The sequence below is a fragment of the Bombus bifarius genome, unplaced genomic scaffold (assembly GCF_011952205.1).
Source record: "Bombus bifarius isolate JDL3187 unplaced genomic scaffold, Bbif_JDL3187 scf7180000009200, whole genome shotgun sequence".
Taxonomy (NCBI): domain Eukaryota; kingdom Metazoa; phylum Arthropoda; class Insecta; order Hymenoptera; family Apidae; genus Bombus; species Bombus bifarius.
In genome coordinates, this window is record NW_022884965.1 from 2,446,156 (window position 1) to 2,472,796 (window position 26,641).

A 26,641-nucleotide genomic window follows, 5' to 3' on the forward strand; every position below is an offset into this window, starting at 1 on the left:
GTTCGATTCGTCCGGGGTTTTATTGTCGTTATAAATTGGGAATCAAGCGGACGGAGGAACACGCAGTTTAATTTCGTGGCGAAATGTTAAATTTCGAGGGTCAAGAAGTTGGAAATATTGAAGTTTATATTAAATATTTAGGAAAAATGGTGGAATATAAAAAGAAATGCATGACGTGCAGCATAGTTAATGAAATATATATTCGGAGAATATTAAGAATATAGAATAATGCAACAACGCAATTGTTATACACAAAGTATACACAAAGCGTGTATTCAATGCAAAGGAGACAATGAAAAAATGGACAACAATACCATATTCAGCGTAAAAATGACAATGCAAAATAGATAATACAATCACACTATGCATATACATACGGAATGCAAAAAATGGACAAAAAAGCGACGCTATATTCAAAGAAATGGTCTCTAGCAATGCAAGGAGCATTTTTTATATACTCGGCCAACTGTAAATTTCAGGCACATTTGTCTTCACCCGATTCAGTTTCTAAGATTGAACTGTTAATTTTATAAATAATACATTATTACATGGAAATATTACATGGAAACGAATTATTAAAATTACAACAAACTACGTAGTCGATATTCCGACAAATGAATATCGATCTTGGTGGCTGGAAGAAAGGGTTGGAATTGCGGCTGCATCGTCGCAGCGTGTTTCGCGCGGGGCGGGAAACAATTAATACGCAGGCCGTATCCGGCGCACTTGTAAGCGAGCCGGGGTACCTGGTATACACGACACATGGCCCATTACGAATTAATGTAGCATTTCACGGCGAATTAATTACACAGAGAGCGGAGTCTCTCTCGAGTGGCTCTCCAGAACGAAAGAACCGACGTAGCCGGCTGACTCACTGCTGCCACTCGAGTACCAAATCGTTTTAATGGAACAACTGTTACCCGTTCGACGAACTAAAAGCGTTCGACTATTTCGAAACCTTCCTACGACGTATTCGATCGTCGGATATTGAAAGTGTTGGAGGATCAATTTTTCTCAGAGAACATATCCTTTGTACTTTCTACACTCCAACCCCTTTGTCTGGTACCGCCATTTGTTTTCTAAGTGACAAGTTTTGAAATAAATAAGGTTTAATAGAATGTTGGACAGATGAAAGACGATTTAAAGCTGAACATTTTCAGGAAAGAGAAAAATATGTAATCAAAAGATTTTGAAATATCCTAGGGATTATTTTTTAATTACAGATCTGTTCAAGTAATGAAGGAACTGAGTAACTGAAGTGTCTGTGTGGTTAAACTATCAGTCCATAAAAGTCTAGAACTGAACTAAACATGAACATTAGCTAAAAATATTGCATTTTATTTCAGAGAATTGCTAAATATTCTACGTCACAAAGGAAAACCATAAAACGACTTACATAAAGATTACGAATCTAAAATCTAGGAAACTCGACTTTAACGAGACGCTAGAGAATTATGCGGGCTATTCGCAGTGAGCAAAAAATATATCGTAGGCGGTAGAGGGGATGGAATGAAAAAAAAAACGGCCGAACACGACCGCTAAATTTCAGCAAAACGAAATCTCGTAGGTCGTGTATCGCGCGTTGCAACCCTCGCCCCGTTTCTCGTTCGATTTATGACGCAATCAGATACCATGGCGCACGGAACTGACCATAAAACATGGGAAACTACGTTGTCACCCAGTGGTCGTACAGTCCCCGTTAGAAATCGCTTTTTTCTCCCCCACTCTCTCGTCCGTTCGACGAAAGTGCGTGTGTGGTACCGCGACAGAGGTTATTAATCGCGGCTAAACATTATTCGAAGCAGATAACGTCGGGCCGACGCAAAGTGACACGTCGAATTTCCGGACTACATGACGAGTTTCCGTCTCTTACCATCAAAAGCGTACCACGTGCAATTACCCGAATTTCTTACGAAAATTTTTATTAAAATCCGTTTGTTAGTCCATGCTTCTAGGCCGACAAAATTTTTCCACTATATCAAAACGATATTTGAAACACCGGAAACTCTGTCATTCGCAATCCGACATCCACAGAGCCACGTTAATTTCAACGTGAACTCGTTGCGCGACTCTTTCAGCTTTCATTTCACTCGTGGACGGGCGGACTTCATGAAACGAAAGTCCCGTTAAAACAGTTCGGTAAAAAAGGGGAAAAACCAGAGCAATATTTAAAATCCGAGTTCTACGTGTGGACGAGTGAACGATATCTCGTTTCCATGGAACTATTTTCCGAGTACTCTAAAAGCATACGTCGTATTATAGAACGTAACCGCTGCGAATTCTAGCGGCAAAATTTCGCTACAAACAGGACGTTCTCCGCGGAAATTTCTCTGCTAACTGGCTATCGAAGCTCAGCCAGATAGAACAAACAAAATATCATAAAGAATCAAACTGCAAGGAAAAACAAGGCAAAAAGGCACGTAAAAACGGCGATAAAAATAAAAGAGGCATAAAAGCAAGGGAGAAACGGAGTAGAAGAGACGTGGTTCTGCACAGCGTGTGCAGCGTCACCGAGTTTTTAACTCGATCGGGCTGCGAGTCACGACAGGGTGGTCGGGCGCCAACTGAAAATCCATAAACCCCCGGTTCTGATCGCCAGTTTTGCCGCGTGTGTCGGCGGATGAACAATGAGCGGCGGCGGCGCGGATGCTCGCGCCAGGAAAGCCGAGAGAAAGAGGGAGAGGAGATGCTGCCGCTAACCGAAAATCGAATTATTGCCCTACGGGCGATAAACGTCCGTTAGAACGGTGCGCTCGTTTCGATTTCGATTAATCGAGCAAGGCGCCTAGTCGGACGACCAGGGGAACGTCGCGGACCCAGAAGAGGGACGAGGACGGAGTTCCAGAGCCGGAGATGGATGAATAGATAGAGACACCGAGCAGAGATGGACGCGCGAAGAGAGAAAGGGACGACACGGCGCCGTGCTCGCTCCAGCAATTTGTTTAAATTGCATTTCCGGCTAAACTGCAATGGACTGCGGCACCCATCGAATTACGGTGGGTTTTATAGGTTTTCAATATCGTCTGTCTCTCAACGAAGATCTAACTGCTGAAAATCTCCACCGTAAAAAACAAGCTATATGAAACTAACTTGGGATTGGTCACAGTAGATCTACACGTCTAATTTCTAAGTCTGATCTGCAAACTTGTGATATTGTACTTGGAAAGATCAACAGCATGTCAAAGATCAATGAACTAAATGAGCTTGTCATGGAATAGACAACAGTCTGAATTAAACGAAAGTACAGTATCGTTTAAAAAACTACAGGTCGTCTTGAAATCTCAGAGACATATTTTTCGATCTAACAGGTCGTTCTCATTTTCAATTATCTTGTATCAAAATCCTCTGATCATAGAGCAAAGTTAAAATCAGAAAACCAGCAGAAACGTATTTCATCGTTGATTTTCATCATTGATCTTCGTCAATGGTCTTCATTGTTGCTAATAACCGTACACGTACGTGCAGTTGATTCGACTTTAAAACTTATTATAAAAAGAAAAATATTGTTTCATCGCGCATCCTTTCTCTCTCTTCTCGCGATTCATGAGACGGAACGATAACTACCAAGATTTTAGGTTTCCTACTGCTCCCTCTGCCTTCTCTAGCCCTTCGGTGATCGTAGCAGATTTTGTCATTCCCCATGGAAAATGAGCCAGTCTTTTACCCCAGTTACGTCGAACCCTCTTCCTCTTTCCTTCCTTCGATTCGTCCCTCTCACGGATCCTCCAGGGAAACTCGTTTCACCTGACTGGTATCTGTTCTCTCCTCGCGCTCGTATCCAGACCCTCGTCCCATCAGAGCTTCGATGGATATTGAATCGACACTCTTCCGCGTTACCGCCTCCACGACGTCGTTTCCATGCAAACGATCCCGCTTCCGGTATTAATGGCCCACTCCTCCGCATCCATGGAATTTAGCTGGTACGACTTATTACGTATACATGCGACATACCGCACGAGAGCTGCGACCCGGCGTTACCTTCACGAGGTAGTTTCGGAAATTGTTCGAGTTTACGGCCCAGCTATGAAAGTTACCCGTCGTAATGATCAGAACTTCTTCCGTTTTATTCTACTTAGGTTTCCTAGTGGAGTCCTATGCAACATTTCCTTCTTCTTTCAACGTTTTAATCTTCTTTCGAATTAAATCCCAAAGAATGCATCATATTAAATCTATAAAATTTGTATGGAATAGGAGAATTACAAATCAGTAATTTTGACCACTTTTTACTTATCCTCGTAATGTCGAGAAAGCGATCTTACCTTCCAATTACGATTTAATTTCGATATTAACAAGAACCGCCCTATTACTCAGAATTCCCTGCCTGCAATCGCAGGGAGGATAATCCCCATTAGCCCCGGTCAGTTCTATCGAACGTCGAAAATCAGTCAGACGCAACGCAGCAATTAATCTACGATCACTTCCCACCCTGTCTTTCTACCTCGTGTAAGCAATAGAAAAATCACTCACAGAAATAGTCTTTATTTGTCTTTAATTTAAAAACAAAATGTCGCGAGTGTTGGACTGTTTATTTTCAATTTAACGCATTGACGTTTTCTCTCTGTAACCACGGAGGGAGAAAGCTGCTGCGAGCCAGTGATCAGATGAAACGGGGAAAAAAAACTAGAAATCTGTGGAACCGGTGGGTCGAGCGCTCAAAGGAGACACCGACGACGCCCACGTGTGTGTTCTCCGGAGGGGACCGGACGTGGTAGCTGCACGGTGGCGATAAATAGCGACGCGGAGCGACGCATTAACAAGTACTAATACACCGTGTCGATCGCGCGCGTCCGTCATGTAGGCGCACGTGAAACGTTTCGTGATCGGACGCCATAGATCTCTTCCGCGCCCGTGGATTCGCTTCCACGCAAAAATCCCGGACGGATATCGCGATTTACATTCAGCCCGATCCGGTTTGCAATTAATCAAACGTCCTGCGGCGGCCAGTGACGCTTCAGGGGGTGAAGGTGCGTTTCTATGGTTTGAAGAAAATCGGGGGAAAAGGGGTAGGTGATTTAGCGGTATGATTTATGTGCTGATGATTACAGTATTGTTGGATATTGTTTATATGTAGATGCAATATTTTATACGTGGACGTTTTGATGTGTTCGATTCCTTTTTCTCACGACTTTTATTTTTCCTTTAAAAAATATTTGCAATTTATTTTGTTAGGGACTTTCTTATTTATTGTATTGGTATTTGGAAATGTTTTAAGCTCAAACTCGATTCATTCGAAAATTAAACTAATTTAATTTCTTACTTTCACAATTTAAGTATCGGAATATATAATACACGTATTGTTAAAACAATAAACCTTGATAGGATCGATTAGCGAATCATTTATCGAATTTACAACTACCATACGTATGCTGGAGTTGAGAGGAGAAAAACGTGCGAGAGCTCCTTTTCTGGAGGGTTTTGATCGCGCCGGTCGTGATTCGCTTCGCGTGTGTCGCGTGACTCTCTCATTAACGATCCTGCCGTGCAAAAAGTAGATCGCGCGTGCTCGCGACCCGGCCAGACACGATCGGCTGGATATTATTACACCAGCGTCGACAGTAATTCCTGTGCTCGCGCGGGCTTCCTCGTGCCGTCTCGTGCGACACGAAGCCTTCTGGAACCCTGGAAAAAATTCGACCAACCTGATCCCTGGACTCTGAAACCATCCCCCGAAAGCATAATCCCAAAGGGACTCACGAGATTGTTGACCGATTCGACAAATGGACGAATATTTGCTTTGCTTGGGAATTGAATATCAATCGTGGGAAACTAAGAGAGTGTCCATTCGCGTCTGTGACCATTGACATCTGCGAACTCGCGCAAAAGCGATGAAAATCCATCGAGAGATCTGTTTTTTCTATTCTTTTCGTCATTTTTCCCCTTATTTTTTCTAGCGAAACGATTAAAAGTTGAGGACGCGCGTGAAAAGACGCGTTGCGTTTCTACGGACTCCGGAGGGCTGGTCGATAAATATTTATAGTCGCGATCAGGCCGTTCATAAATATTTATTTGAGCATCGCGAGTTACTATAAATATTTATCGCTCTGGCCGATACACGGCCTATGAAAACCAGCGGATAATTTATGAACGGGTGAAAACGCGTTGGTGGCGCGGGGCCGGTCCTTTGAATAGCAGAGTTGCGTGTAAATTGGTGGAACGATCAAGAAAATTCATTACGACCGTGCATTTTATCTTTCGCTTTAACGATGTTGCGTTAGGCCAGCTGCGAATCAAGAAAAAGAAATCGCCCCCGATGAAAGATATAATATATGTGTATCCCTGTTATGTAATCGTGCCACTCATCTGTAATTCCAATCAACGTGTATAGTAGGATTTAAGGTTGCGTAATTTCATCAGTGATCATATATAAACACGTTTTGTTATATAAACACGTATTTTTCAACGCATTCTGTATTTATCCGTGATTTAATGTATCAATGGGAGATATATTAGAATATCGATCATTGAATAAAACTGTTCAGAATTTTCTTATAAACAGATAAACCAAAAGAATAAATATCATAAAACAAAACTATCAGGAAAGCATACTATATCTTCCTAACTGATTACAAGCTCACGCAAAAACAATACCATGTAGAAAGCCATGGTGAAGATAAGTCTCCGTAAAAGCGTATAGTACCTACACCGACGTCCTTCGCATATATTCTTCCATTACCCTACCGGCACTAAATCCACCCCCGATCTAGCTCGTATAATTCAGCAAAAAGCTTCGGGAAAAAAAATTCAGAACAGCCTCGGAGCTTTTCTATTAGCGATCCACGAGAGCGGAAACCCACCACTCTTACACTAATTCACCCCTTTTCCGTTACCGGCCGCTTTACTACCCAATTCGCCGGCCATAGGAACCCCGGAGGATTAGGTTCGTTCCTCGGAAATCTCTCCGAGAATTTGCCTTCGTCATCGGTCCCAGGAGTACCGAAAACGATTCCGGGCCACTATGCACCCCGCGTCTCTCTCACTAGCCACCCTCTCTCTTTACCAACAAGACGAGAAAAAACGGATCAGAGGAGTATTCCCTTTTAAGGATCGTCCTCATCCGATGCAATTTCTTTCCTTGTTGGAGAAGCTTGATTATCCCGGAGTTACGAGCCCAACGAATAGGCTAGCCGGTCTCGAAATGAATCGCACGAATCGCTGCTCATTAGATTATCCTTCGAGATGGTATCGAGTCGCGTGCACCGTTGCTTTAGAATGTCTTCCTTTCTCTTTCCCTCTCTCTCTCTCTCTCTCCCCCTCCTTTTCCCTTTTGTATTGGATCTTTAATTACGACTCGTCCAGTTAATCGTTATTACGATTAGACTCGTACTAACGAATGAAAAATCTAGGTAATGCCTCGTCAGGCTTGTAACCGTCGGGCTGTTAAACATCGAGACGACTTAATTGCGTCCGGAAATTATACGTACGTCATGCTAATAGAACCTCCCACACGTGTGTTTAGCATACAATGACGGTGGTATTTAAGACGGTTTAATTTTCGACCCTCGAAAATCGCTTCGATGATGGAACAGTAACTTTTTCGGGGTCCTGATTATACTACATGTGTTTTGGAGTATTCTGTTGTGCTATTTCCAGAAATGTAGGAAGATAAGATATGCTTATATGTAATACAATTTTTGTAATTCCAATTAAATTCTTGCTTCCTACATATTTATCATTTCTGTCTTCCATTTCGATATTAAAAATACAAACTACATATTCCCAATTGAAGGATATCCTCGTAAAGCAGAATTTTAGTTGCCATAGTTTGTTAGTTAGAACTCTCATTTAGCAGGACGTTGGACGATGCCGCGACACAGCCTGGTCGCATTAATTCACGCTAATTGCAGAAAAAAGAAAAATAGGGTGGAATCGGCGTCTCGTGGAGTCGACATTTTTTTCCCCCGGAGGACGCGATCGAGGCCGTCGGACCGCGAACAATATAACCGGCCAACGAATGCTCGCCTAATAATTAATCGAAATAACGATGCGCCGAGCAGAAATGCTCTCGTCCCCTAACGAGGTCCCCAGGCTTTTTTGTTCGAATCTCGCGTCGAACAACCACACTACCCTCCCTCACACTTCTTTCTCTCTCTGGCTCTACATGGGTACGCTCGTTAGAATCTCGTCTCGCTAGAATTTTGTTTCCCCAGAACAGACGGCATCGTGCACCAACCACGAAGCTACGTAATTTCGCGGCTGGCTAAACAGGGATCCAACCGCGCCTCCTGGACAAAAGGTGAAAAGCAACGGGGTTATCATGAATCGACGTGACCAGCAGTCACGTCGCTTATCTCTCGTCACTGGCACCGTCCTCCGTCTTCGGTTTTTCTACGCGCTTTTTCTCCTCAGTTTCATTTTTCATCCACGATTTTCGTCAGAAACGAGAGATAATTGAGAAGTTGAAATGATGCACGGTGCAAGTGCTATAAGCGAAGACTTTCGATGGAAAGAAAGAATTAATTTCTACTCATTTCTTGGTTCATATTGTTCGTCATTTAACTTAGTGAACATTGTGAACTTCGGAATACAATGAAACATCCGAACGACTGGTTGTAAAACCAGTGACTCTGCTTTGCAACGTTGTGATTCAAGATAATATATAGTGGTAATGGCCTGCCATTAAGTTTAATCAAAGATGGAATTTCGATGGTAGGGGGGGGGGAGAACTGGGAATTTTCAAAGACGCTTTTAATGCCTTCGGAACCGGTTTCTGACACTGTTCGCGCCAAGGATTTACAAAGAGGCGCGCGAGTAAAAGCTAATAAAGAGATAGGGAACGCGGTTTCGCAAGGAAACTTTCTTAATTACACGCGGCAATTCGCTTGCACCGCGACTATGTCTGTGTTCTTTCTACTCGAAAGTGCCTATAACAAAAACCAGCCTAGCAGCGCAGCATGACTACTGCCTAACCTAAACCTTCTTTGTGCTTTAACGATTTCATCGATTTTTCTCCTCTGGAAACTCGTAGCTTTCGTTCTCGACGAGCAAAAAACCAAACAAAATCTATTCGTTCTTTTCTGTTCAAAGAAAAAAAAAATGAAGAGAAGAGGGGAGAAAGAGGAAGAACAGAAAGATTCAGAGAGAAAGAGTAACAACCGTGGCTCGATCGTTACCCGTTCACTGTTCCTTATTATCTTCCCGGGCGTTTCTCACGAATTCCTTTATAACGGCTCGCTCTAAAACGCGAAACGAACAGTCGCCGTGAAATAAAAGCAGAATTGTTCATGCGGAAGAGAAACCCAGCAACGATCCATGCTTGTTAACGATCAGGAAACCCGCTGCCACCGTTTTCCTTCGAACTTTTTCGTTTCCATTCGTTCCTTTCGATCCATCAGGTCTTCGATGGCGACTGATGACGCAACTGGTCGATTTCTAAGGAAAAACTGACGATATTAAAGTTCTTTGTTAGGTAAACTTTATGACATAGTTAGGAACGATTGCTGTTTTTGAAAGTCATGATAGAATTTGGCATTTCTATCCTTTAAATACCAATATTTATACGATACGTCACCTTATAATTATTCCCTGGGATTTTAGATGGTATATATATATACTAATATATGCTATATACACTAATATATATAATATATACACTAATGCGTGATGAAATGGTATTATTTACACTAGCATAAGTATTCAAAGTAATAAAGCAACTACTGTCAACGACTATATACTTTCGCCATTCCTTATTATCCTATCAACGAATACTTGAATGGACCATGGCCATCAAATAAACGTGCAAACATTCTGAAATTCAACAAATCAAACAAAATCAATCATAACCGTAACAAATGACGAACCTGATCAAACGAGAAGGGAAACAGGACTGTCGTCCGAGAAAGAACAAATCATAATAACGGAGGCGTTAATTGTTGGACGCGACACGAGCGAGTTTCGTTTTCTCCTTCGTCAGCTTTCCTGCAGGTCGCCACTCCAGTACCGGAGACGGTTATCAGGATTGCGGAGCAGAGTGGTTATAATTAAAGCTTCGCTAACGAGAATCCGTTCGTCGGTGAGATAACGAGGTCTTCGATTTAAAGAGACCTCGGGGAACGGACCGAAGAAGAAGAAGCATCGTCACGAAGGTTGTATAGCGTTGGTTAGCTGGATGACGACGAGGAAAGAAGCCGTAAAGAGCCACCAGCGAAAAAATGAGATGCAAAAGAAATTTTTGCTAGTGTGTACTTTTATGTGTACACATACAGATCCTGGTATGTGTAAGTGCATTTGCACGCATGATGCCTACGCGAAAGGTAATGAAAAAAAGGAAGCGACCTCGGCAAGGAAACGAACTCGTCGAGGGAGGCTCGCGTGCTTCTACCCCCGCCACGCGCCTCGATTGGTCGGTTAATATTTTATTCAGGGCGGAGTCGGATTTGCATACGAAGTGGCCCCTTTCTTTGCTCGTCTGCTCCGCGTTGTTCGTTCTCTGTCTCCGTCTAGATTCGACCGGGCGCATCTGCCATGGATATAAGCAGCCAACGATATCCTGCACCGTGGCTGAAAGATAGACACTGCAAGATAGACTCGATCATCCACACTTTCGTTTCCTTCCGATTGCATCGCGTTACTCTTCTTTTGGTTTTTCTTAAGATTATATGCATCCTATCGAGGCATGCCAATAAATATAAAATATCGTTCAATATTCTCTCAATTCCTACCTTCTATCCTACCAATTTATGAGGAAAGGCAGACACTGCAAACTGAGGTTCTTTGTATTTCTGAATAGGCGCAAATATCCTACATTTTGGTCCAATATGAAAGGAGAGTAAAATACGAAGAGTTTCCTATAATCTAATACTCTTTAATAACGATAGAAATACTGTTCGCTATTAAAGAAAGGATTTTAAAATAACCCATTTTTAGAATTAGTTTTTGCATATATGGTAGAATCGACAATTTCGTAGATGCCTCTCTTCTACTCATCCCAACAACACAAATTCTTTATTCTAATCCAGACAAACGAAACTCCGCTATATAATTCTTACGAGGTAATATTCTTCTTTCTGAAAATCTCTGCGTAGTAGCTTAGCCTTTTAAAGTTGCATAATACTGAAGCCAGGGCTATATCCCGAGAAAGGTCCGAGAAAAATCGTGAGCAAAAGGTAGTGGAACGGTCTCGCGAATCCAATTTTCAGAAAACGCGGAAACCGAGGGAAGATACTTCCGGCCTCCCGTTTGAATACTTCATCGTCACAACTCTCTATCTCTTCACAGGGTCGGAGAACGGCCGTTGGCAAAGTGCATAAGCGAAAACAGTTACGTTCACGGACTATGACCACGCGAGTCGGCCGAGGGTCCCACTCGACAGCATGAAATATTTCCCTAGCCGTCTAAGCTCGGCTGACCCAGTGCAACAACGCTCCGCGCAGATGTTACGATGCATTTTCTCATGCATATTCCATCGCAGGAATGGAAATGTCGCCTTAACCCGCACTAATTTCGCGCGCTCTATGTCAGTATTACAATAAACATGTTCGTCGCGCGAACGCGCCCTCATGCATATGCATAACCCCTTCGTTGGCCAACGATGAGTGTCCTTTAATAAAATTCGGCCGAACCCCCCGCGGTCGTTAAAACTATCGCGTGCAAACCACGTTATCGTGTTATTCTTTTCTTTTTTTTTCACTGAGTTTATATCTACCCTTTTCCTAACCACGAATGGTTTACAGTGGCTGGATAATCTTTCGTCTTGCACGCTTCTCTGAATTGCTTGGATAACTCTCCTTCTTACGGTGATGTTTCGTGAGTGGAAATTGGGTCAAAGACGTTCCGCGAAATGCATAGTTTGGGGATTTTAAAGCTTCGTTTTTCTGTCAATTTTTTGAAACAAATTGAAATTTATTGTGGTTTAAAGAAAAACTTATTATATTTTGCAAATTAATTCAATTGTGAAATAATATTGCCTGGAGAATGGAAATTCAATCAAAGCTATTTCTACGAATAAATATGGAAACCCTCTATTATTATATTTCTTCGGAATAACTAAGGGTCTCTTGATTTAAAGGAGCTTTAATGTACCTTCAAAAAATTGTAAAATAATTTCATTTGGATAGCAAAAATTGAATCAAAATTCGAAGAACACGTATGGAAGATTCCAAAGCTAGCTTACTTTCGTTACATTTTTGCAACTATCTAAGATTTCTTATTCTTTAATACAGCTCCATATTGCAATATAGCATACTTGAAAATTCACAAAATTTATTAAAAACAAACTTGTAACAAAAATTCGCCGGATCCTCTTCATATGTTAAGCAGAATCTTACTTATCAAGTTCTGTATCGCGACAAGGGTTTATCAGTCAACAGCAATTAGCGGAGCTAAAGCAGCATCCAGCCCGTCATTGACACAAATCTAGAGAAGCTGATCATCGGAAAGTCCCGGAATAAGACTAATTAATCGATTACCGTAAATCGTTCACGGCTCAGCCATAAAATCCACGCGGCGTTTAATCTGATCACGCTCTCGCGAAGCAGCAGCGCGACCGCAAATACTCATTGTCACGTTCCGGGGCTTAAGGGCGAACACGCGCAGGTGGATCGTGCAAAACACCGTGAAACTTGGCCGTGTTTGCGTCAACGAACGAGCTCGAAAGCATTTAGACAGTGGAAAACACGGATGTATATTTATACGGATGAAATGGAGTGATTAAGTATCGATTGTAACGCGAGAGGAAAAAACTGTAGTCGCTTTTGAGTGCCAATCGTTAGATGGAATGGATTTGTTGCTACAGGAACTACCACGGATATTGCATTGAAACCGAACATTGCTTCTAGCCAAAAAGTGGAAAATGTGATTATTGTTCAACGAGTAAATTGGAAGCTTATTCGTATGGTAGGTGTTTGTTTGTATGTTAACTTGTTTAACTGGAAAATCGTGTTGCTTGTAAATTTGAAGTAGTAGTACGTAAAACGATGTTTACGCGGTAGGAATATGCATACATTTACGGACAGCTATATTTTCCACGAAATTCTGTCAAATTCATCATTTTATCGCAACACTAATTTACATCGAAATCGCGAAATTATCAAAATTCTACTTTAAATAGAAATTAACGTTTATTCGCAACTTTAATAGAAAATACAAAATTCAAACTACCTAATATTAGTAAAAAATTCGCGATTTGTCTAATATGACAGTAAACTGACTCGTACATCGGTCAAAGAAAACTTACTACGACTACAAATACTAAAAGCGAGCATAGTAACAAAATAGTAACAAGAATGACTACCCATGCTCTAGGTGAGCCAGAGGATGGGAAATCATTAGTAGTTGCTCTCTTGAATGGCAATATGCTAAGCCTCTTCAGCTTGTAGCCTCTTCTTTCTTCGAGCGCAATGCTCGCTGAAACTTATATCTGGGCTCGAGACTTTTTGATCGAAAACTAAAATATAACTTACGACAGTGAAATAGAAATATAAATCGAGGAAGCTGATTCAAATACACGGAAATGACAAACGATCATAGGAGATCGTTGCCTATTCGTAATATGCATACTCGTGTAATATGTATACGTTCGTTTCGAAATCCACTTCGTGACCGCGACCTCACCTGTGGCAATTTCATTTAACACCTAAGTTTGGCAGACAACTTGCATGCTAATTTACATATCATTTTCCTGAAAGTGAGTGACGATGGCTAGTAATTATTGCGTGATGCAATAAAAATATCGGTATAAATCTCAATTTTAATTACAAATGTACGCCTATTTATAATAGGTAAAGTACATATATTTTCTAAACTGTAATGTCTGATGTAAAATTACTGGAATAGATAGCACAAAATTTTAATAGCATTATTGGAATTTAATACGAAAATTAATAATATTATTATTTATAGTCCTCACTATATATTTAATTTTATCCATTACTTCAGCTATAATATGTAAGAGTGAATCTAGCATTAATATTATAAATTCAAATTCCATTACTGGTTATAAATTTTGTTAATATGCAATAAAACTCCACAGTCTAACCACATATACACACATTCTGGAAAATACATCTTGTATAGTATATTAACCCATCGTCAGTCGCTGAGACATTGTTAAGCTTATAATCTATGATCGTTGTGCTCATCATCTCTCACTTATGTAACACGTGAGTGAGATCTTGACAATGAACATGGAAGGATGAAACCTGGAAATCTTGAGCTAAAAAAGTAATTATTATATCTTGTGTACAACGGTCTATTGTTATTCTAATTTAATTTTGCATTTTCTCATTTTATTTCAAATTATATCTCTAATCTATTAACTCAACCAATTATTAAAACTCTAATATTCAAAAGAAATAAGTGGCAAAGAGCAAAAATATGTAAGTTATCCATGAGAAAGAAAACTAAGATTTAATGTGATGGACTAATTGACTCTAATTAAAAATTAAATATTAATTGAAATAACCTCAGGAGATTCCTTTATCAAAGCACATTTTCGAAGATACGGGAGCAGCGTTCATACTTTGTTGCCTTGATTCCAAAATCTGCCGGTCGCGAGATTTCTACTTGCACATTTATTTAATAGATTATGTATGATATTTAATATGTCACAAAAAGAAACATTAATATCTTTACATGTCAAATAATATTGAAATTTATAACAGAAAAGATTTCAATTAAACTATCGAAATTGTTTAATATTATCATAAAAGAGAAGATAAAACTAAGAAATCTTTATTATTTTTATTTATATGAAAATATCGAATATATTCTAATTTTATAAATAACTATATTATATTATTATTGTTATACAAAAACGCGGTGTGCAAGAAGACCTACCTGAACTAATAAATCAGACACAGAACAAAAAAAAGTTACTATTCACAGGTATAATAAATACCCGTGGTTACTATGCCGACAACCAATTCTGTGTAATGCAACCAATCACCCGTGTCGCTTCGGACCTTTCATCCTACGACATGATTGAGTGATCAGAGGAACAAAAACGCATGCGACTCACGATTAGATGCGGTGGACGTTGTCATCGACGGTGCTATGTCCCAGAGGAAGTCATCATAGTAACTGTCATCTCGCAAGAATCATCAAACCCCAAGAAGAAAGTAGGATTTGTAAAAAATCTATTTAAAAAACCACGGAGTATTAAAATTTATCTTTAAACATATAACAATAACAATTAAAGCAAGATATAAAAGATAAAATTAATTGAGGCAGATACAAAATGCAATGATATTTACATTCTTGTTTTTAGAGCATGACTAGATTCTTTCCATAGAATAACAGAAAGTGGAGAAGTTGTGTAAAATCTGTAACAAAACAGAATATGAATGTAAACTATCACTTGAAAGTGTTTGAAATCAGAATATACACATCAGGAATAAACTATGTCGTGCCTGATAAATAGTCGAGAATGCTTGCATCAAATCAAAACACGACAGCTAAACATGCCTGGGGGCATAACAACACTACGTAACAACAGCGCGTGACTGCGTCATAACGTGTCCAATCGTGTTTTAACATGAAAAATCATAACGTTGGTATAGAAAATCCACGATCGAAACGTATAAAAATAGGACACTTATTTCAATTTCTTATTTAGATTTTAATGAATTTACAAAATCTAATGAACCGGCTTTAAATTATTTCTTTAATTTATTTCTAATAAATTTATTCGCAATAAAAAATGATTTCTTTAATCTTTTTTACTTTGAACTTAGTACTCCGAATATTAATCATATACTATAAAATATTGATCGAATATATGTCAATTGTGTGCTACATTATCAATAAAAAGTAGATATATACCTACCTTAATTATACATTGCCATATTTGTTTGAAGAATCATCGAATGGACCATTAATCATCGTGGCATTCACATTTCTAACGCCTACTCCTGTCGTCATTCTCGTAATCAACAATTATTAATCTGTACAAAAGAAAAAGAAAAATTTATAACGTGCACGACCACTCCAAATTACGTATATTGAAATGGAACAATAATCGAAATCAAATGCTGTCTCAAAAAATGATAATCCACAGTATCGGTAACACTAACCTTTCAAAATATGATCAATTAATATATATACGCCTATATGACAATGTTTAACAAATTACTATGCAAACGCGTAATGAGTACACGAGGTTAATACTACTGTATAAATAATTAGAATAACGATGGAAATACTACGCAGTTAATACGTTACCACAATCAGGATAATACGACTCGTCACCACGGTGCTCACGACGGAAGTGACACTATGCCCAGACGCTTTCCCGCGCGAAATACCAATATGGCGGCGGGCCTGATTTCCTTTCCGCTCGCGGCTGCGCAGTAAGTGCAAATTTCGTATACGCGCGAATTTCTATCTAAATTTGAATTTGAATATGAACCTGAATTCGTTTATAATTTTCGCGTATGAAATTTTAGAATTGACAATTTTCGTATATGGATTTTGTCAAATGTCGTTTAAATTTCTCTATCTATCTAGATACTGAATGTTGTTTCTGATTGTGAAGGTTTCGCTATAACTAGAAAATTGCACCCACATAGACATTCTATCAAATTTACTTTTCGTTATACATATTCCATGTCTCGCTTCAAGTATATCACTTTTACGTCAAATGTCTAGACAGACTCGAACCGACAAACAGACGTACGATCGTCGAACGATTTATAACTCCGATATATTGCGATGGGGAGTATAATTTATACCGGGTAAATCATCGATCAAATTCACTGTTACGTTGATCTATAAATTTCATATGGAGTGAAACATCGAGTTCTCGAAGCCTCCCTCGTCTTTTTTCTTAAAAAAAAAAGAAGAAGTTTACGTCTCCTCGTTACGGTTTAAGAGAAATGCTTTTGGTTTCGTTTTTTTGAAGTTGGAACTTTCCTCGAATCCGAGACGATTATGGTGGGAAAAGCGTATCTTTTATATAGAGAATAATAATCCGAGCTGAAAGAAGGTAAAAACGACGCTCTAGGGGAGAAGAGGTGTTTCATCATTCGGCACGTGTGTACTCTACGGGAGCGTCATTACCAACTGGCCTCGTTAAAAAGTACACGTTCGCGCTGGATCAATAGCGAGCAATGAGGCCGGGACACCTTGTTAATCTCACCGCTGGTCACGTTTCTATCCGCGCTGGTCATCGTCAGGGAACATAAAACGCCATGTATGAAAGCAGATTTCTCCCCTTTTCGCCTATCTCGACTTAGTCATGACGATACCCGTCTTCGCGAGGAATTTGTGCTTTCTAAGATCTCACGATTCTCACATTCAAGATACTGATTTTAGAAATCCAGGTTAAATAATTTCATATCTTTGAATTGAGCTTAATTAAATCTAAAGTTATGTCCTCGCTGAAACAAGTATGAAACCTTGTAAGCGCATCGTTATCGAATAATAGAAACCTACTATACAAATTAGAGGTACATAATGAATTTTCACGATTCAACAAAAATTTGGAACATGAGAAAATAAATAGTAATGAAAAAGGAAATTAGTCAAATCTTAAGAATTCCTCTTTATAACCAGATCAAAAAATAGAATTCGATGAGACTGATTTCCTAAAAGAGAAACTTACAAATGAAATATTACGTCGAGACGTATTGCTCTTAATAATTTACTCCAACCACTAATCACGTCTCCATGTCCACATCATTCTCAAACAATAAAAATCTCGAAAAAGTCGCACATCAAAGAAAATTCGTATCCTGTCTCATCCACATTGATAAACTTACGTCGCAACGTCTCTGTTCGAGTGTAATCTCGCCGCAGAATTAAGCGGCAAAAAGTTGCCGTACAAACTCCACCAGCTTCCTAGATGCCCCCAGGTTCGGATGGCACGATGTATACGCTTCCCCTAACCGGCTGTCCGCCGTGTGTCTCGCGAGTAGTAAGCAGCAGCCTGGCTACACGTAGAGTCTTGTCACCGAGCTGGAGGACTGGTTAGAGAGGAGTCGCTTATCGCGAGCAACGATCTCACTGACAGCCGCCAATTAAAACATGCTAACGAGCTGCTGATCTCGCGATATCTCGAAGCGGGGCCTAATTAAACTCCCGCCACGCGGGCGGGGTGCAGAGGGGCATCGGCGAAGAACGACAAGACAGAATCTACGAGATCTCGGTGTGCGCCTAGACTTTATCGTCCCCGCGGTCTCCACGGCGATCTCTCCAAGCCCCCTCCCCCACCCCCAGCTGAACTTTAACAAACCTATTTCCAGCAGAGTTCCTCCAATTACCAAGACACGTCGAACCAACCCGGTAAAAGTGAGCTGAGAAAAGGTGTACCGATGCCAGTTGATGGCAATAACGCCGAAAGATTAAGGAGATGAAGATACTGCAGCTGTTTGTAAAGTACCTTTGACTGTTTATAATGATTTCATGGAAGATTTCAATGTGCAAATGTTCGAGATGTTCAGAAAGGAGATTAATAATTTCCGTCGTAAAATTTTGTTTAAATCATGAGTGAATTAATTTGTATTCGAAACATGGGGATTATCGATGCAATTTAAAGTCTGTGGTCGATGTATAACAGCTGTATACTTGACTCGAGAGATCCGCAGGGTTTATGGTTTCCAAAGAACAAGGGGATTCCCCTTGCATTATCGTGCAAGATGATTTGTAATTCGTGGCGGGGTTATGGAGGGAACGTCTTCGCCGCAAAATATGTATGAGTTAAGGAAGAAGAATAACATCTTTGCCTTTGGCCCCTTCCCTTCAACAGGGGTTGAAAACCGCTTTAGAGTTCGAAACACGTGAGCTTAATGTTTCCTTTTCCCCTTGCGAGACTCGTTACTTTTAGTTAAGGCTACGTCGACGTGTTATTATACTACCGCCTATTCAACGTTGGTTATCAGTATCCGATAACCTGTGTAGAACATTGTACAAAATATTCCTTCGCCTTTAAGCATATTATAGTTGGAATTTTTCTTGTATGTATTATACTGTATCGTTAAATACAAAATTAATTAACTTCATAGATATTAAGCTTTGAAGTTGGCACTAAAACTATCAGTCTATAATAACTATTTAATTATTATGAAATATTTTAATCAAAATATTTACTCCTTATAATTAAAATAATACGATAAGAGTGTGTATAAATACTCTTTACCCATGTTACACGTTTCGACATATTGATAAATTAATCCTCCTACTTTACGTTTCGACTTTATCCTTCAAATTTAATCTCCAATAAAAATACATCACGAGTTGCACCTGCTCGGAGTTCCAAAAAAAATTCTTCATCCAATGTATAGAAAAGAAACTTCATGAACCCATACATTCACACGTTGACCACGAAGTGTCAACCGATCTCCCAGCATCCTTCGTTCCAAGCTCACCTATCCGCGACAACTTACATCGTCGCTATTTACTTATCAAAACCAGACGTTATCCGGAATCAGATCGCGAATTCACCTCCGCCTCTACGTCTACCACTTTACGAGCTATCCGTCCTCGTTATCGGCGCCCCGTCCAAGCGGCGTTCGCCAACCTTGCACCAACGCCCTCGATTTTATCTCGGTAACATGCCCACTTTCCAGTAACAAATCTCGTGCTCCTTAAAAAAATCTTCTCAACCTGAAATCTGTTCCCCTTGAACAGTATCTCTGATCGAGTATCTTCTCGAATCCAGCTCAATAACGATCCACCTTGAAAATGCAAGTACAACGTATCTTTACTAAAAGCCTTTAGACCTTTCATTACATAAAGGTGATGAAATAATGGAAGATCTTATGGAGGCCTTTTTTATTGTATAGAAATAATGAAATGTGGGAGTTATAACGAAATAAAAATTATAGGGAAAAGTATATTTCATTTTCTGTTAACCATTCGTGATTTATTCATCGCTATCAACATACTACTTAATTCATCTATCGAAGCCGACCATATTCCTAATCTCTCCACATTCACAATAGAGCATCAATTCTCATGCATCGTTTCTAACCTAACAGCCACTCAGCGGTTGAAATTCGAACGGTTTCGTTCCTAGAAAGAGGCGTGGATAGAGGGTTACTCGTCATCGAGTAACCAGCCTCTCTGTTTGCAGTAGGATTTTGGAACTAAGCCCAGGTTTGCCCAGACAGATGCACCCACTTGCCGTCCTTAATAGCACGGCTTACGCACCACGTTGATCGGACAAATCTACCGCGCCTCCTTTCATTCCTAGAATCTCCCTCGCAACGAAACTTCTTTCACCGATTGTTGCGGGATAGACTTTCTCTTTACCCAGTGCCCAAGGGCGAGCTCCGCCTTTTTATTTCAATCGAACAGCGACCCCAGATACAAGGATTAGTCGAGTTAATCGTTCGTCGATTCCAGGCTCAAGTGAGGAGTCGAATTTCTCTTGAGGAATCTCACATTCAGAAGCAGGGATGAAATGGCTATATAGGGACGCAGAAAATAGCAGTCAAGATAGTATACTGCCTGTTTAGCTATCTTTGCAGTCAAACATCCAATTACTTACGGGGTTATTTCGCACAATAATTTGACAAATTAGGAATCGTAAGTTACAGGTTCTTGTTTTACAATTTTACAATTTTATACCAAATAAAATAGTTAACTGACTTGTCCATCTCAAGCGTCAACTGGCAGACGGCAAGTCTAAATACTATTGTACAGCATGCTATTCGATGACGTCGTAACTTTTACTTATAGACGAACACCATTAATTATTATAAATTATTCTAACGATAAGCTAGCTATTTCTCCAGATGGTAACTCTAGAGAATCGCGACGTCATCCACATAGCCTGGTGCAGCCCTATCCACGACAGGAATGTTTTATAAGTCGATGCCTTCTTCGTATAGATCACTAAGATCTACGTCACGAAACAGGGAGAAGGAAAGGGCATCCCGTTGACGTTGAATGATAAATCACGCATCGATCCCCAATGACGTTCCTTCTCCATCTGCATACACGTCGTCGTGAAACGAACAACGATTCGCTGTCTTTTCACGTCATTCAGCGGAATGTTTCATACCTGTCCACATAGAGGAGGATATCGGTAGCTGAGAATTACCAGGGTACGTCATCGTCGCTACTAATTACCTGCACACGCTTCCTCGTACTTCGTCGTTAGCTCATAGTCGTTCGTGATCCAACCACGTCTCCTGTAATTTCGCGGGCTCACAATGCACCAGCTGATTAGGACCGTGCGCCGCGGCCTCATCTGCGTCCCGTGTAATCATCGACGATGCTTCAGGCGGCACTGCGACGCCAAGGGGCGGCATCGAAAAGCGCTAGGGCCATGGGGGCGGCTCGGTTTTACCGTAGACGCACAATGCGCCCATAACGAGATGATTACAACCGAGGCCTGCTTTCGGGATCCAACCTGGATCAGCCCCAGACTCGTGGAAAATGCGCGCATATCAGGCTCGTGATTTCACCCCTAGGATCCACGAGTTTCGCTTTAAGTGGTCGCGTAAACGCCGCTACAGGATTGTCCTGGCGAATCAGCATTTGTATTCCGACGGCGTACGCGTTCCTCGGCCCACGAACACCGTAAACCGGCCTAGATCCTCCAACTAAGTCTCAGACATTTGTTGGAATGAGAATCTGCCCCGCGAACTTGGGAAACCAGGCCACGGATTTCGCTGCAAAATTTGACGGACTCCACTAGCTCGGTTTTATTACGTGTTCCGGGTGGAGATGGAGCAGGATCTAAAAGTTTCTGGAATATAGAGTGGATTTTTATGGTACAGTTTTGTTCGGGTGAATACCGGATGGTGAATATTCTTAGGAACGAGGCTTTAAGATTTTTGGAACTTTTTTAGGGGGGGGGGGGAGTATAAATAGGATTTAGCTCGTGAAATTTTTATTTTTAATGTTTTGAATTATTAGGAGATAGATGGGTATATATTTAAGTATTATCGAAGTCCGATGTATATTTGATTTAAAGCATACTTAATAAAGATAGTATTTTCAGATACTGTAAAGACATAAAGGATTATTTGAAGAATGTGAAAAATTATGTGTCAGCTTTCTAGAAAGTATTGCAAAGCTAAGGAAAAGTTAATCCACGAGCTAACACGATAAAGTTTTTCTCAAATAGCGATACTAACTTGTTCAGAAAGTACTTCAAAGGGAAACCGAATCCGTGAAATCCACCGAAATCGGGAAATATCGGCAATCGTAATTTCGTGCCTGTCAAACCTGCTTTTATCCACTTTCATATCTGAAACCTTTAAGAAACAGCTGACACAGAGGCGACGGACTCCTTTTTCTCAAGATTTGTTGCTTTCCAACACTGACCTCCACTGTGGACCATGAAGTTGAAATTCTCTCCTAATACAATCCAATTCAAAAGATTGAAATCAGTTCTTCAGTTCTATCAATATCTTCATCAAATTTTATATCAATTTAAATATATTCCAAGTTTTCTCTCCATATATTTCAAATGTTGACTTCTTATATTTCAGTCGTTGGTAGTTTTAGTATTAAGGATTTTTCTAAAAAAATAGGAATCCAATTAAATTTTTTCGTCTAAATTGTTATATATTCCATGAAACATGTTGTCATTCCAAACTTTTGTCCAATAATAAATATATTATTATACTTAGCAAAAAGTAACTCGATTTTGTTAACTACAATTAATTTTGTCGCTTCCATCGTTCATATCAATATAGCGTACACCACTTCACGAATCGATAAATCACAGTCGATCGCTCGCGATAGATTGCAAAGATTGTTTGACGGATCCTAGTCACGTTTCGCGAACGGCAACCAGGTCAAAGGAGGGAAGAGGATCATCGTTTGTCGACGAGGTTCGGGGATAAAGCGAAGAACCTCCGTTTTCGGATAGCAACAGCTGGCGCGAACGAGAGTTGTGTCCCTCCTCTCGAAGTCCCTTCGGTTACGTCGTTCGAGTTTCAGCGAAATCGACGTCGAAGACCCGTGCCAGGATCGTCGCAACTCACTCAACGACCAGCTGACGTTACGACCCTGTCGAGGAGGAGTCGGATACACCCACTCTTATAGCCTTCCAAGGCCACCCTTGTCTTCACAGGTTCGAACAGCCGGCGGTGCTAAGTGCCGAAAGACTGTTTTTCGAACAACATACTGCGCTACGGCTTTAAACTTCCTGCGAAAAGGACGTCGCGGCTTCTAACGCCTTTGTAATTTCTGTTATATACTTAATGCTTCATATAATGTGTGGGAAGATCTGATCATGAATCAAGAAAATTTCGAGGGAAATATTTTTAAGTCAGTACTTTTATATTTCTAGTTTTGAAATTTCTGTAGCTTTTTGGAATTGAAGAATATTGAGATCTTCTAAGTTCAAAAGATTCTTAATAGTGCGTTATGAAAATAAAAGATAAGACACTTCTCAATTATGTTCCAGATTGCGTCATGGAATTATTTTATTCTCGATTCAATTAATAATCTGTTCCTTCACAATTAAATATTAATCGTACACTAATGTAATGAAATTAAAAAATGGGTAGAAAGCGAAGTTGATCAATTTCACTTCTGAAACGTTCATCTAACACACTCATATCCCAAATATATATACTTTTATACTATAACAATAAAAGATAAACATACAAAAAACAAAAGATTCTTGGATTCTTGGATCAAAAAATTCATCAACCAGTTCATCTTAAAAGTATTAATAAAAAATTGGGATGATCGGATGATTAATCCAACAACCGGAAATCCTTTCAAAGAACGGTCGCGCATGGCCGACGGTGGGCCGATCGAATCCATCGTCTCTTTAATCCGACGTTGGGCAAGTTAATCTCGTATCAGGCGGCAAAGAGCCGTTTCGTGAGCATTCGGTTTCGAGAGCTTTCGAGCTTCCACGATTCCATACATCGATGAGCTTCCATTCCGTAATTGCGAGCATCTCCCTCGGGTACCTCGGTGATAACGCTTCCGGCAATAGGATGGTTGCATTGTACATTAGCAGATCAAGTTCCGTAGTCAGCTAACCGTAGAATCCATGATTTCACCGCTGAAACGTAGATTCGAGCCCTCGCGCGTTGACGCTTATTAGGTACGCCAACTTTAACGCGATCCCCAAGACGCGAACGACTCTTCCTTTCCAACGACGATTTCCTGCTTACCTCAGCTAAGGATGGAGAAACTGAGAGTCGTCTAGGAGAACGATACATGGGATTTAATTTAAGAATTGCTTATGGTTGCTGCGTTTGTTCAGATTCGAAGGAATTTTATTAAAGGCAACGGTAGTTGAGGCTCTCTATGGTTCTCGGTAAATGATCCTATGGTGGATGATGGAGGAATATCTTGAAGGAGTGGTTATGAATTAGTATTGGCTAAGATACAGTTGTTTGTTGAGGTAGACCACCGGTATAGAGTGATTTTGTCTGGCTTTTATTGCAGGCAGATCTAAGTTAATATGGTTTATAGCAGAAATATTTTCCGCCCCTCTGTCTCTTTTAATATTTCAATTTGTAATTCGAATATTTATTTTCCATGCAACGCAATCATCGACTTCATTGAACAACGAAATATACAATGTACTGGATATAATTTATGTTTGTGGTTAACGCGATTAATGATCTAAAATACAAATTAATAGATTTGAAACAATTACTCTCGAATCACATTCCTCTTCGAAATAAAATTACAATTCTGTCGTACGTAAATTAATATTTAATTATAAAAATTCCAATTTTCCTATATCTACAGTCATTTTTATCAAATGTTAAAACTAAAAGAGTTATTTTCAATTCCAGCCCGCCTCCCTATCCAGAACGAACAAACTAGTTTCCCTCATCAGAGAAACTATATGGTCTTGCAAACATCGATTACGGATCCGTAAGCGGAGTAATTCTGCCAGCAAAAATCGTGATACGCTCGACGGAGTCGGTTAAAAAGGGCAGCGAACCGAGCGAGCAGGGATCGGGTACCAGGTTTAATTATCGGAAACCTTTTCGGTTTCGCTGACTCGGTTCGCTCTTTTATCCATCGGCGGCGTCAATCGCGCTCGTGGGCGCGCGCATTCCACGGGAGCAAAATCTTGGACTCTCGCAACGCCTAGAGGTCGAACGTCGTCGAGCCAGCTTCCGTTGTTCCACCAGCCAGGAAAAACATTGTTGGACCGAAGCGAAAAGCGGCGCAGGACCATGGTCACCGTTGCGCAAACTCGATTAAAACGAGCGTTAAGCGATCGAGCGGTCGCGGGGGTGGAAAGCGCGCCGCTTAATAGGGTGTGATAGATCGGGTAAATTGCATCGGTGCTAATGGGATTGCACGCGATGGTGCTATAACCATTACCGTGGCCGTAGAGACTGGTATCCGTGCCCTGAAACCACCCCCATGGAGCGTTCCCAGCGATCGTCCTTGCCCACCCTTCGATTTTCCGCTCTCTTCTTTCTCTCTTCTTCGCGTTCCTGCATCCCGTGATCGGAGAATCTCCTCGCTCCCCCGAACAAGATCCACGAAACGTGTTGTTCGTTCTATTCACTCGCCACGATAACACGCGGATTTAATAATTAATGCAATGAAAATCGTCGCGCGGTAAAATTCGAATCGCCAGGATTCGAGTTTTCGCTGGAGGAAGGATAGCCACAGTGTAATCGTTTCAACGGCAGTTTGAAATTTCATGGGAAATTCATTGAGAAATTCCTGACGCCCTGCCATACAGAATTTCCATCAGTATGGTCAAATTAAATTCGTTATCGGGCTCGATCTCTCCACTGCTGCGCGATTAAAGCGCGAGTACGCTGTGTTTCGGGCTGGTTTTACGAATTTACGGTAATGTGCGGTTGGGTGTTGTAATTGGTCAGCTGTGACTTTTTTAAGGTATATATAATTGTTATAAATTAATAAAGTTAATAAGCTTAAATGATATTGGCTTCTAAAAATCAATTTAATCGAATCGCAACATTTCATTATACCTACGTAATTAAGATGGTTATGAAGAATAAAATTATTACAGTTCGAATTATCTACAATTTCGTAATTGAGATAGATCTTGTCAAAAGTAAGCAATATTGGAATGGTAGCATATGTTTCTCGTCAAGGCGAACTGTAACGTGTCAGCTCGGACAGAGGAAAAATGAAAAGCTCCTCTTATCGCGAGCAACGAAGGTTGTTCGTTGATAATTCTCTAAACCAGATGTACATATTCCAATATTCTGTCTAGCCCCTTTGAAATGTTCCAATTATTCCAGGAATGAAAGATTAAAGACCCCATCGCTTTCGATGTTAACAGTCGTTCCCTAAAACCTGTCACTTCATTTCAAATACAATACACGAACCTCTCCTTTCCTATTTGTTAATCTCACCCCTTCATCCCCTTCTGTTCTATACATCAATTACCTCAGTAACGAAAATTAAAAAAACCCCTACCATACTCCACGTACAGAAATCACAACGTCCCATCGTTTGCATCCATAACAATTCCCCAAAAACGCTATCGAACCTTGTCCCCGAGTTTTCATACTTCTCACCCCCGTTCTTATTACAACCCCGAATCTACAAAGGGACTGCGATTGTTTGGAAAAGTCAACGTTGCAGGATCGACTATAGGGTTGACAACACCCTTTTTCTGGTCCGGTACGATTGATTTCTCCTGGTTTCGAGCACCGAAACATTTCTCGCGACGCCTCGGGGACATAGACAACGAACCTGGAGGCAGGAACAACGAACGTGACGACCAGACATCCTGTTGCACAGTAAAACAGAAGCTACAGTGACTCTCAAAGGTATTCGAACA

General features: G+C 40.5%; 1 protein-coding gene across 1 annotated transcript in view; it reads right to left on the bottom strand.

The window, feature by feature from the left end:
- The window catches only part of LOC117214275 (netrin receptor UNC5C-like), a 73,349-nt gene extending 57,471 nt beyond the window's left edge, over positions 1-15,878 (bottom strand). The window contains exons 1-3 of the mRNA XM_033460248.1: positions 15,761-15,878; positions 15,189-15,257; positions 14,954-15,071 (exon numbers count right to left, since the gene is read on the bottom strand). Of these exons, the coding sequence (XP_033316139.1) occupies positions 14,954-14,978 (25 nt within the window). The 5' untranslated portion in view covers positions 14,979-15,071; positions 15,189-15,257; positions 15,761-15,878. The remainder of the gene's footprint in view (positions 1-14,953; positions 15,072-15,188; positions 15,258-15,760) is intronic.
- Positions 15,879-26,641: the final 10,763 nt, after the last annotated feature.